The 14,013-nt window shown below is 27.3% G+C and overlaps 1 protein-coding gene across 1 annotated transcript; it reads right to left on the bottom strand.

Moving 5' to 3' along the window:
- Positions 1 to 6,357: 6,357 nt before the first annotated feature.
- LOC107619121 (MLO-like protein 1) lies at positions 6,358 to 13,189 on the bottom strand. The gene is made up of 13 exons (XM_016321343.3): positions 12,878 to 13,189; positions 12,314 to 12,558; positions 12,083 to 12,199; positions 11,947 to 12,007; positions 11,353 to 11,453; positions 9,814 to 9,888; positions 9,631 to 9,719; positions 9,465 to 9,514; positions 8,686 to 8,726; positions 8,031 to 8,240; positions 7,871 to 7,938; positions 7,196 to 7,256; positions 6,358 to 6,797 (listed from the first exon to the last, which is right to left on the bottom strand). Exons 1-13 carry the CDS (start codon positions 13,062 to 13,064, stop codon positions 6,579 to 6,581), a joined length of 1,524 nt encoding a protein of 507 aa, XP_016176829.2. The 5' UTR covers positions 13,065 to 13,189; the 3' UTR covers positions 6,358 to 6,578.
- Between the last annotated feature and the right edge of the window lie 824 nt (positions 13,190 to 14,013).

The raw sequence follows: 14,013 nt of genomic DNA, 5'->3' as shown, positions 1-14,013 counted from the left end.
GATAAGTCATTCTACCACTTCCTTAAAAAAAATTAATTTCAAAACAAAAAAAATTACTTTCCTTATTAACTCTGTGAAAAATACTGACCCTTCAACACCATTTTCGTGCAAGGTGAAGCACTGATCTTCCACCATCATTCTCACGCAATGTTCCAAACCTCACCATTTTCATTTTCAGACAATATTGCATCTGAACAACCTACTGCATATATTCATTCTAAGTATTTTTTATCATTTTATCACTCTATTTTTTATTATTAAATTTGTATTTAACTGTAGTATGAAATTTCAGTTTTAATTTTATTTTTTTCACATGTGATTTTATAACTTGCTATTATTTTCATAGTTAATTATAGCAAGTTCTTGACCTCAATAAAGGAGAAGGAAGTTCTAATAGGAGTAAAAAAAATAAAAAACAGCAACAAAATATACATTAACACACATTTTATATTTATTTTTTATTTTCACCTACCATATCATACACAATATTAATGATTAGGTTATGTAAAATTAACATTCAATATTGAAAAATATTTGTTATCATCGTTATTTTAATATTCATTCTCTTTTGTAAAAAAAATTTATTTTTTGAGTACTTTTATAACTAAAAATCCAAACACAAAATAACTTATTTATAAGCTGAAATTAATAAAAATCCTTATGCTTTAAGCTATTTTTTCAAAAGAACTTATTTAAGTTATTTACCCAAAATGGACCTAAGTATTATTACTTTTGAGTTTTAAAGATAAAAAGTGATCTATCTTCAAATAAGAGTGCGGCTGAAAAATTTTATATCAAAGTTTTAGAATCCGTATCTTAGATTTCAAATAGGAAAATTCTATAGTGCTGACACAAGAAAAAAACATGCTATGAGAATCATACGTATTTTATTTAAAAAGTGACGCGTGGTTCTTCTTTTATTATTTCTGTCACAATTTTTTTAATTGATTTTTTATTTTTCGTTTTTGTACGTATGGTTAATTAATTTAGCTATTTATACGGGATTAAACATCTAAACTTTTTGGTTTTTTTTTGTGTATTATTAATTTATTATATCTTCGTGTAAGTTTTTGGTTTAGATGTTGTATTTTCTTTTATATAGGCTTCTATCTAACTAAATTGGAATCACACATTTTATTTATTTTTAATATTTTAACTTATCACAACAATATTTGTTTAGCTTTATTTCAAGAAAATAAAACGTATTACACCAAAGATAAATCTATATGTTGTATTAATATTAATATAATTACAATGGTAAAATAAATAATATAAAATATATTTATTATTATCGTAATATATTTGGTTTTTTTAAATTATTTAATCATTAATATTAAAATAAGTGTAAAGTTACGGAATAAGATTCACACTATATGTTTTTAGAAATATTTTGGACAAAAATACATTACATCAAATAAATTATGATTTTTAAAATAATAGCTTAACGAAAAATATTTATCTTACGCATACTGAAATATTTGAAACAAAAATTTGTTAAGAATTATTAGAGAAAATTATTGCTTATCTTAAAAGAAAAATTGTTTATGAAGAGAAGAAAATAAAATACTATTTTTTATGATTATCATTTATGACTAATAGAAGAAAATAATATATATTTTTTATGATTGTATTGATAGTTTGAAAATATAAATATTGAAATAAGAATGGATTAATAATCGTGGTTATAGTTGGAGTAATATCTAAAATTTTGTTAGTTTGTGAAAATTAAAAGACATAAAAATAATATAATATATTTACTAAGTGAATAAAAGTCCCAAATAAAAATTATAACTTGATATCCAATTAACTACGAAAAAAATCTATTAGTATTTTATGCATGCATGAAAAAAATGAGAAAAAACTATTAAAAAGGGGAAGTTTTTGAATAATGCTGGTGTAATACATTTTATTGACTTAGAATAAAAAGCTAAATAAATGTTGTTAATAAATAAAATTTGTGAATATAATTATTAAGAATTTTAATTAAATAAAAACCTACAAAAAATAGTCTAAAGTCCAAACCAAAAACTTATACAAAAATATAATAAAAAGACCAAATTCTTCGAGCGTTCAGTGCAAATAGCCAAGTTAATTAACCTTACAATTATCCTCTTTTAATCTCACATAGGTCCTGACGAAAAAAAAAAAAAACCCTCACATAAGAGAAGGGAAGCAGAAACAGAAAATCAATTAAAAAATTTGTGACACAAACAATAAAAGAAGAGCTACGCATCACTTTTCAAATAAAACACGTATGATCCTCATAGCATGTTTTTTTCTTGTGTCAGTACCATAGAATTTTTCTTTCAAATAATGTATACTTTGGGATATAATCTTTTACTACACCTATATACTTTCTAGCTACTTTTAACTGTATTTCCTGAATTAGAGGTCAAGTTTAAGCATAGTGCAACACATTTACATTATATTCTATTTCAACTTAAATCTCTAAAACTACATATTAATATTTTTGTTTTTAAACATTTATGGTACGAAGTTTTTCACATGGAATTAGTGTTAAATCAGAAAGATATACTCTGTTTTTTGTGGTTTTCTGAGCAACGTTTCTATTAGTGTAATTAATTTTGTTTAGTTATTGTGATTTTAAGTGTTTAAGGATTGTGGATGAGAACTTCAATTTTTTAGCGGGAATGAAGGCTAAATAATGGGGTTGATGGATGTGATGTGTTATTAGAATTTAATAATGGGGAGGAGGAGGATTTAGGGTTATATTTTTGCAAATTTAGTAGTTTACTTCAAATTACTTGTTCGTGATTTAGGGTGATGGGGAGGGGGAGGATTTTTAATTATTTTTGTAGTACTGTATGGTTGTGAATGGTTTGAAATATTGAGTTATGAAATTCACTTTTTAATCTAGACTCTGAAGCATGTGGAACTAAATACAGCTTTTCATGTTTTTAATCAAAGTATTTAATAAAAATTGATAGCAAGTACGGAAATAGGGTTTTGAAATTTGGGTATAAAAAAGAAGGGAAGAGAAAAAAAGAAAAATTTGAGGATTAGAGTTTTTAAATTTAATTTAAGGACCAAATTGCTACAAAAAAATTTACTAATCCACGTCAATTAGTCGGTATCTGGCCAGTGTGTTAGAGACGAGTCTTCATCAGCTTTTCGATGACATCTGATGGTTATCAGTGGCTAAGAGAAGAGGGGTTGAATCTTAGCCCTTTTTTTGCTTATTAACGCTTGTTGGTCTTTGAAACAATTTCTGGAGATTTTTTGCTTTTTATCTCGTACCTAGCCACGAGACTTTTTCTTTTTATCTCGTGACCAGGCAGGAGATATTTTTCAGTTTTATCTCCTACGTAGCAGAAACAGAAATGGAGTAGAAGAAAGAGAGAGATTCACACCACGAAGTATCCTGGTTCAGCTGCCAAGTGCAATGCAGCCTACATCCAGTCTTCATCACAACAATGATAGAATTTCACTATAATCATTATGATTACATACACCAATTTTTCCTAGGAACTACCCTTCCTATCCGGGACAAGTCCAGAATCTAACCCAAATCCTGAACTTGACTTGGTCACCTGCCAAGCTTTTAACTGCTAAGTGCTAACCCAACTTGTAAGGGGATTCCCATAGAATCATGATACACAACACAGATGTACAAAGGACTTCTAGGACATCTATGGCTTTTTCTTTTAATTTTGTATACTCTGCTTTTTTTCGCTCTATGACTTTTTCTTACAAACCTCACTGTTTGCCTTTTTCCATGAGACTCAAGACAGATAAAACTAAACAGAAAAATTACAAAATGAAGAATATTGAAGGAGAAGAACTTCTGTTAGCTTGGGCAGCTATGAGAACTCTGTGCTTTCACTCACTTTCTCCTTGCTTCAAGCCATGGCTGTTCTCCCTTATTTATAGAAGGGAAAGCCTTCACGGTTGAAACTGTTAAACCAAGCTAAACTTCTTCTTCTTCAAACCAAAACTGGTTCAGCCAGAGAGAGAGGAGAGGAAACTGAATGTAAAACCCAACATGCAATTACCTCTGTGTCTTCCCTTTACACCAAGCTTCATCAATCCGGACCTTCCATCTTGACTTGCACTCCAATAAGAATTCCTAGCCCTTGATGAGTCTCCTCCTGCTCTTATCCTCTGCCTCATCCTCCACGTAGCTACAGTAGCTACCTCCTGTAGTGGTTGAGCAAGGATAGAGACGAGCCATGCCTCTAAGGATCTTCTTCCTCTAACCAAATGGATCTTCACCATTTTTGGTATGGAGAGCTTGAGATCACTTCACCACATCTTACCTTTTGTGGTAAAAATCTCAACCACACCTTATTTCAGATTTACTTTTTCTTGATGCCATCATTACAATGGCCTTACTACTAGTTTCTTCTTCTTTCTGATAGCTTAAACTTTCTTCCATATTTCATGTGAAGTGACCGAAACTTGAAGAGAGAAATTAAAATTGCTTTCAATGAAACTAACAGAAAGAATGAACGTGAATTAAGTTTTTCACTTCCCTTTTGCTTAGTAACGTGTAGCATCATTAAAGCAATTAAATCAATTTCTCTTTTTCTTTCATGTTTTCAATGCTATTAATGCTAGTTGAATAAATTTAAAATCCACTACATGATGTAAGTGGGATCCGTTGGAAGCATGCAGCAAAATAATTGAATAAATAGATTTCATCATTTTAAATGGATAGCTTAAACCTTGACCCAATTCCCTTTTTAATTTCGGGTCAACCATCTTTGTTGGGCTTCAAAAATGTGTTCCTGGCCCAATCACGCATAACAATCCAACCATGATTCATATAACAATTTTGTACAAGGCTGAATGTATTCAACATATTGGACTTACCATTTTCGGCCCAAAATAAACCTGCACAATAAAATTATTAATTTAGCAATTGTGAAATGAAGATTAAATTAATAATTTTGTAATTAATTATTTTAATAATATTTGATCATCATCAATTTAATTTAGAATTTTCCAAACTCATCAATATCTATTGACGAAAAATGCTTGAAGGACAACTCTGGATCTCGAAATACAATTTCAGAGATGAATATAAATAATTATTAATTTCATATACTATTTTGAGTCTTGAATACAATTTTAAATATCACTTTAAAATTTAACTTAAATTAAATCGGTAATTATCCATTTAATATAATTAGACTTGTCGATCCAATATAATTTTAGAATATTAATAGCTAAAAACATCTTTATTTTAAAAAAATAAATAATAGTGATTCTACATATTTTTCTTACTAACTTGTTTTCTTTAACTTAATAAGATTACTAAGACAAAATTAGATACTTGTTTCATACGGATATATATATATATATATTTATATATATATAAAATCAATTCTTCAACTCTCAAGTGGAAATTAACCCGGAGAGGATGACTATAGAAATGTGTGGTTGCTTTTTTCAACTACATCAACACTTGGATGTAAATAAAATTACTACTAGTACACTAAAATTAATTATTATATATTTATATATAAATATATATTATTTAATTTATTTTTAATATTTATTTTATATTTTAATTTATATTTTATACTAATAATTAATTTTAATATATATTTAATATGACCCGATTGCTAATTACATTTTAGACTGACAAACTACTGTATGTTGTGCCAATTATATCAACGAAGAGACAGAAGATTGCCATTTATCACTTGAAGACTCAACCACACTATTTCTGTAGGTCTGAATATTTATAACAATCTAGAATCTACACGGTATGACGGTGGCATTGACCATTAACTTAGGTTTGTTTTTCTTCTTTGAAACGTGTTTTTCTTCTTTGAAACGTGCAAGTTGGGATAGGAAAATAAATTCTTTCCAGTTTTTTTAACACTTGACAGAATAAAATATGATCTCTCATTTTTAATTTTATAAGTGAAATTAAAATTTAAAAAAAAAAGAAAATAATAAAAAATAAAATTAAACACTAAATACCATCCAATTTTTTTTACTGAAAAAAATTCACTTCCGTAAAAATAACAATGGAATTCCAAGAATCTCTTTCGTCTTCGATTTTTATTTAGTAAAATATCTTTTGTTTTTATTCTATTTTCATCATAGATCTTTATTTATTTTTTTCGTCAGAGGCAAATATCCACATATATAAGTGAATATTAAGCTTTATTTTTTGAAAAAAAATTAACGCAATCATTATAAAATCTAATATAATAAATTAAAATACAATCAACCACTAATTCAATTAATTACATTTTCTTGTGCCAATATTCTTTTACTTTATTGCTGCCCTCTAGCTCTATTGTGAAGATATGTGTTGTTTTTTTAGATTTTTTTTAACAAGTGTCTTAGAAAAAATATTATATAAAAAAATTCGCCACAAACATTTGCGATAATTCATTATTATTATTATCGATAATATTTATAAAGAGTGGTCGTAGATATTTTAGAAACACATTTATAAGCATTTCTCATTTAAGAATATAAAAGCACAAAATTTTATTAACGAAAACAAAACCATTAACAACACTAAATGTACATATTAAAAATCTGATTTCTTTTTTATATCCTTTTAATTACTATTAATTATTGGAGGCATGCTGTGTTTAGATTGGGACAATGGAATTGGCATGGTCTTCTGGGGGAGATGCTGAAGCCCTCCTGAAAATTGAGCCAAGCTGAACTCCATTATTATTAGCGGCGGTTGAAGAACCGTTGTGAGAACTTTCAGGTCTTGGTCCTTTCTTCTTTGCCTTCTGTGCCCAACCAACAAGCCTCACTTGTAATTGCTCATCAAATATTGCCTTCTTAAAGTGAGTTCCCATCTGCAAACATCAATGCAAAGGGGCCTTAATTTTGAATTTCAGCACAAAATTAGGTGTAATAATAATAATAATAATAATAATAATAATAATAATAATAATAATAATAATAATAATAATAATAAATGTCCACTATTTGTTCAGAAGATAAAATGTCTCTTTATAATTTGAAAATTTCTAATGGATCTACAATTATTTAAATAATTAGTCTAAGCAGTCCTGTCACTAGTCTAAAGGTTTCTAAATCCTAACATATCAATAGGTTACTGTTTATAGGACTGTTTAGACCAATTACTTAAATAGTTAGAGACTAATTAAAAATTTTCGAACTGTATAAAAACTTTTGTCTTTTTAACAAATAGTCTCTTTCAAATAGAAAATAAAATAAACTCAAAACTCACCTGTGTAACGAGAGCATAGAGTGGGAGAGTGCTGTAACTACATAGAAGCTGAATAAATACCCTGCAACCCCCAACATAAAGAATTGATAAGAATAAGAGAAACAAGAAAGATTCAAATTCAAAATGACACAACATAGAGCTACTATAGTGATAAGATCATATCATCACTCCTGAATTTGATATATTACTACTATTTTCTTTTCAGGTGAGTCTTTTTAAATCATCCTTAATCCTCATTATTTTATTTTTAGTAATAAGAGAGAGGAATAGAATATTCATAAAAACTGTAAATTTAAAAATAACATATAATAACATGTAAAAAAATTTTAATTAAAAAAGATTTAAATTTTTTGTCATTCACCACCGGAATTTGCGTAAAACATCCGACAATAATTGTTATTATTTTCTAAAATATTTTTTTATTATCATCATATTTAGATTGGAAAAATCCAACAAAAAAATAAATCTATATTATCGTCAGATTTATTCAACGGTAATATCATCAAATTTTTTTGTCGAACACAATCTAAATAATAAATAAAATTTTCATCGAATTTTTATTAAAATCCCAACACTAATTTCAACGGTAATTAACGTTTTTCCTGGAGTGATTATGAATTAGAAAACAACAATATTCACTCGTTAGAAGTAACAGAGTATATATATTATAGTTACCCAATAATGAGCCTTGGAACAATGTAACGAACTTGACCCATTATACACGAGTCAAACCCATAAGTAACCTGAGAGACACAAATAATGTTGATAACGTTAAGAAAAAAAAAAATAAATGGTGGTGGAAATGAGTGAAGAGAGTAAGTAAATGTAAATGTACCCAAATCCAGAAGAAGAAAGCAATCTCAAAAGCATTTTGGAAAAGGATGAAGTGAATCAAGAAGAGAACAATGCGAGGTCGGTGAAACCAGAAGTGATCATCAGATGGTTGAACCACCAATTCACCTTCAATGGCTGCATGCTTCTCTGCCACTTCATGTGCTAATTGGGTTATTACATGTTCCAGCTTTGTCCCTACCGCAAGCAGCACCTGTTATATCCACAAAATCCAAATTATATTAAAAAAATTTCAAGTATTCTTCTTTCAATTATTCGAATGAATAATACTGATGTTTCAGTAATTTTAATCGTCGATCTTAATTATATATATTTTATTATTAAGATCAATGATTAAAACCATTTGAGCATGAGTATTTCTTAAATACTTAAAAGTTGAAACACATTAAATTGAGATATTTTGGTTTTGGTTGGTGCAATTTTATTTTATTTTTTTAGTTTTGGGTTTGAAAAAATCAAAATATTTGGTTTTGATTAAGATAGTTTGTTTTCAGAATGCTAACATTCATTGAAGATCATATATATCATGTTAGGATTTAAATGTGACAACTTAGGGTTAAGCAATTTCTTTTGAATTTTTTAAGAATAATAAATGTTTAAGGACCAAAAAGAAGAACAGAAAAGAAGAGGATACTAACAATGACAGGGATGAAAGCGATCCAGAAATATGTATGCCAACCTGGAAGAGTCAAACAAGAGTTTTAATTAGTGACTAAGAACATTATAAGCAAAAGTACATAATCATTTTTTTTTAATTATTATGTGTATTTCAAAAATTTTCCATTGAATTAGTTATTTCACATATTTTAAATGTATATATATATTTTTTAATGAAAGTCTTGGGTGCTATTTAGTACTATATTTAAAACTCCAGAACAGGATCATTTAAAGTGATGATGCATATAACAATAAGAAAGTGAGAAATTATTATTTGGAAAAGTATAGGTAGATAATAGAAATATTAAACAATGTGAACAATGGATATACCAGATGTTTAATTTATTAGGTATACAGATGATTATCCTAATATTAAGATTTATGTGAGTAATTTGAGACTGTAATGTGTTTTTATTTTATTGGACCAATTTTAAAATCTATTATTCACATTATTCATAAAAACCATTGTCTGCTAAACAAAGTCCTTATTATTTTGGTCAAATTCATATGCATGGTAAAAGTTATTTTATTATTATTTATATATTGGCTCAATATGACACTACCCTAGGGATCCAATTGTAATTTCTCCTTTAATTTGTGTTAAGTCACCATAAATTATCTGAAAAGTATAACCATATGTTTAAAAAAGAAATAAAGCATCCAGCAAAAAAGCTGCATAATAATAATAATAATAATAATAATAATAATAATAATAATAATAATAATAATAATAATAATAATAATAAGTTTTGTAACATACCATTGACATTAAGCAACAAGAAGATGACCACAAAGATCCAAAGATACCAACTGCAGCAACCATAATAATTATTTAAATATTAAAAAAAATAATGATCAAATTTACACACAAATTAAAGAGCTAGCCCAAAAAGAGAGAAATTTGATCATTAACAAATTAATTATACCTTATACCAACAACTTTCTTGAAATCATCTTCAAGAGCACGAATCATATACTTGTGAAAATTAAACTTTGGATTTCCCCTGCAGTGGGTCTAAAACAGAGACAAACACAAAAATAAATAAATAATAATTCAAGTATTAATTTGGTGCTTAATTAATATTTAACATGGTATGCTAGAATCTTACCATAATAAAACCAAGCCTCAATGTCACATAATCTAATTTCGTCACGGATCCAAAAAATTGCTTGAAAAAGGATTTCTGAAAGAAAATTAGCAACAAATAATGTTCATAAAAAGAAGGTAAAGGCCCTTAAATTTAATTTCTAAAATTACTAATTTGTGAAAATTTTGTGTATGTAGTCCACACTCTAAATAAAATTAACAATTTTTAATCCATCTAAAACATTGATAATCCGAACATGAATTCATGTAACCTCTTGATGGGAATCAAACGTGAAAATAAAAAATAAATATATTTGAAAGTGAGATTTAATATGATAGAGACCAATGGGTATATAAAACCACTGTTTAGGTAGAAATAAAGTCATCAAGCTACCCATGTAATTAAAAAGATTAGAAGAAAATGGTTAATTTACATAAATTACATTAAAAGAGAGTAGAAGAAAGTGGTTGGAATTTGAGGGTTTTGATAAAGACAACTAATAAAAAGAGTTATCTTATCTATACATAATTAAATATAAATTCTACTAACACTTAACCAAACCAATAATGAAAAATAAAAACTGTGTTAGATAAAATATCAAGCTAAACTTTAAAAGGAGGATGACAAATTAAGTGGTAGTTTAATAAACGCAACATAAATTCTATTCTTACAACTTATTCAAACACCACTCCGAATAAAGTTAAACCTTCCATAATTACCTAATTATGTAGAGTTCAACTAAAGAATTGATTTTTTTAATTAATATTTAATTAATTTTTTTAACAAAAATATTTGATAACAAAAAATAACCAAAACAACCAGAACTTATCCTATTTAACATTCATTAATTGTTTTTAGAATGAACGAATATTAAATAAAATAAATTTGGCCTTTTTTATTGTCTCTCTAGCATTAATTACTTGACTAAACTCCAAGTTCTCCAAAAATGAGATAAAAAATTAATTTTATAATATAAAAAATTGGTTAATATTAATTACTTAAAAATTGGTTTTTTATATTTTTCAATTATGCATATGCTATATATCATATGAGGAATCGTATGAATTTGAAATTCAATTTCTACTCATTAAACTAAGAATGCATAATTAGTGCATGAGATGAAAAAAAAAACATGTGAAGAATTTTTTTTAAATATTTTAGATCAATTAATCAAATTGCATTTATGAACACATAAAGTTAGATATATATTCTAAACACTTTTCTCCAGTAAAGGAGAGTTATATAAAAGAAACAAATACGGCATGTGTATATATATATATTTTATTTACATAGCTTTTAATCGAAGCATGAAATCTATATGTCTTCAAGGGGGAGGAATTTCAGAGGGTTTAACTTGACATTAGCAAATTTTTTTATTTATTTTAGAATTTAATTTTGATACACTATTAATGTAACGTAATTTTATACGCACATCTAAATCTAATTATGTAATGTCACATTAGTAAGAACGAATGTTATTGCACAACTGTCTAAAACGTTTTTTATAGTTAGTATATCAAAATTAAATCCTTTATTTTATTTAGAGAATAAAAAACATACCATCCATCCCAAAATAGCGGAATCTTTGCCAAAACCTGTGAAACGGTCCCTTATAAATTCATGTTGATGAACTTCAGTCACCATTGGCCTTGGTTCCAAAACTATGCGTTACACAAATTTCATATAAAGATTAGTAAGTCAACAAGTTAAAACTTCAAAGTTCAAACAGAATAATAGTTTTGGGAGAAAAAATAAAAGAGAAGCATGCACAAGAAAAATATAATTTGTAAAGTTATTATTAGCTTTTATAAAGTGGGATTAATTGATTTTAAACTTGAAAGGCATATATACCAAAAGTTAAAACAAAATATTCTTCATATTTTTTCTTTTCTTTCTTTAAAACTAGAAATTGCTTTATTTTCATGAGTTACACATGAAATACAATTTGTAAAATTATTGTCAATGCTTTTTATGGTTTAAGAAAACAAAAAGACAAACTTTTATAAAGTAGGATTAATTTAATCATTTAAATGATTTCAAACTTGAAAGGCATATCAAAGAGTCAACACGTTAATGAGATCATTAGAAAAACAGAGAAATTAAATTCAATATATATATAATATTACTTAAATATATTTTTTGTTTTTGTTTTACCTCGTTCTGAATTATAGTTTTCTTTTGCAATAGCGTCTTCCCAGTTCTTCCACTGTCGTATCTATAAATGAAATGGCATTTATTGTTAATTAAATAGAGTAAAATAATAAACTAAATTTAATAAATAGATACTCACTCTTAATCCTCCAAAAACTACCGTGAGAACACAAAAGGTTACATGAACTATAGCTAACACAAAAATGAAGATATGCAAGTGATGAAGGGCTTCAATGGACAATAGAGGCACCTTGCCCTGAAAATAATAATAAATAAATAAGAATTAAGAACAAAAAATTTTCTAATAAGAATGAAATTGAGAAGTTTATTATATCTAAAATATGAGATGAGATAAAGATTGTAATAATACCTTCCGAGCGCAATATCCAGTTTGGGACCCTGTTTCTGCTGATTTGGAAGCTTCCAGAAGGTGCCTGAGATTTCCAGAGAAAGAGAAAAAATTCTGAAAATGTGATGTTGTTTTTGTTTCTTCTTCTTTATCCTCAAATTTACATGGAAGCATGTGGTGAGTCCAATGCTCTGGCACACAGATTCTTATGATCCCATTTTGTGTTACCGTCAGAAGCAGAGATATAAATCCCATCAGCATCAACTCTGAATCAATAACAAAATCAATTTTCTTATTTTTTTTTCTCATAAATTTACAAATTTAGTTAAAAAACCTGAATTATTTAATTTGCACAGCTAGAATTAAATAAAAAATATTATATATATGCTAATCAAAATCACGTATCTATGTATAAATATTTGAAATTATTACTAATTTAAGGTAACTTAGGCTTAGCAGAAAATACGAGTCAAATAACATTTATTGTGCGATGAAGTTAGTTAGTATTCGGAAAAGAAAAAGAAAATTGAGTTGTTGAAATAATAATAAAGAAAATGGATGTGATGATCGGAGAAAATTTGAAACCTTCTTTGACTTTGAGGAGAGCTTCAAAGAGTGGCTTCTGGTTCTTCCTCTTAAGAAATTTTCCGGCATAGTGAAGAAGACGCTCGGCGAGGAGGGAAACGGCGACGATGACGGAGCAAACGACGGCCACAACCCACGTCGGAGTGAACTCCAAATCGTTACCTTCTTCCACGCCTCCGCCGCTCATTCTGGCAGTGATTTATGATCACTTTTGAAATTTCAAGACACCAAAATGTTTTTGTTCGTGCCACCACTGCAAACTTGCGCCTAATGCGCTTTCTGATTCTTCAACTTGGAATTCAACATATATATATATATATATATATATATATATATATATATATATATATGAATTTAATTACATAATGTTATTGATAAAAAATTATTACTTTTATTAATGGTGTGAATAATCATTTTAAAAAAATAATTTTAGTAAATTCTAATCAATTTTTTCTAAAATAACATATAATTTACTCTCTATTATATGTTAATTTTTAATTGGATGTTATTTTAATTTATAACCCTCTGTAATGGTTTTTACTCCTTCTCATTCCTTTATCATCGTCACAACTCCCAAATATCACCGCTTCATCGGGTGTCTTATTCTCTCTGTCATGCTGTTGCCATCTTCCAAAACATCACCGCCGCCGTTGACACAAGCAGCGTCGCTGTCCTCGAGTTAGAAGACAATATTGACACTATTATTATATTTCCAATATTACTTCATCACCGCAGCGCTGATTGTGTCGACGGTTGCGGTGATGCTTTGGATGAACGGGACACTCGATGAAGTGGCGATGTTTGGGAGATGCGACGAGTCAACGATGATGAAGAAATGAAAAGAAGTGAAAGTCATTAGAGAGAAGAATAGTTATCGATTAAAATAAACATCCAATTAGAAATTAACACATAATAAAAAATAAATTACATATTATTTTAAAAAGGATTGGATAGAATTATGATTGTATAAAGTATTTTATAATATTAATATATTAAAATTTAATTTTATATATATATCAAAAGATTTTAAAATAAAAAATTAATAAATAATAAAATAATATTCTAATTATTCTCAAGTCAAGATAGTAAATTTACGGATAATAAATATTATAAATGCAAAGGTAACTAAAATATTA

This window comes from Arachis ipaensis, chromosome B9 (genome assembly GCF_059453495.1).
Source record: "Arachis ipaensis isolate K30076 ecotype BB chromosome B9, ASM5945349v1, whole genome shotgun sequence".
In the NCBI taxonomy this organism is placed as follows: domain Eukaryota; kingdom Viridiplantae; phylum Streptophyta; class Magnoliopsida; order Fabales; family Fabaceae; genus Arachis; species Arachis ipaensis.
This window is presented reverse-complemented; position numbering and strand designations above follow the sequence as displayed.

Excerpts from the sequence above, each read along its gene's own strand:
- LOC107619121 (XM_016321343.3), bottom strand. The coding sequence starts at position 13,064 with ATGAGCGGCGGAGGCGTGGAAGAAGGTAACGATTTGGAGTTCACTCCG. Across the intron at positions 11,454-11,946 it reads AAACTATAATTCAGAACGAG|TTTTGGAACCAAGGCCAATG; the intron begins GTAAAACAAAAA and ends TGTAACGCATAG. Across the intron at positions 8,241-8,685 it reads TCGCTTTCATCCCTGTCATT|GTGCTGCTTGCGGTAGGGAC; the intron begins GTTAGTATCCTC and ends TGGATATAACAG.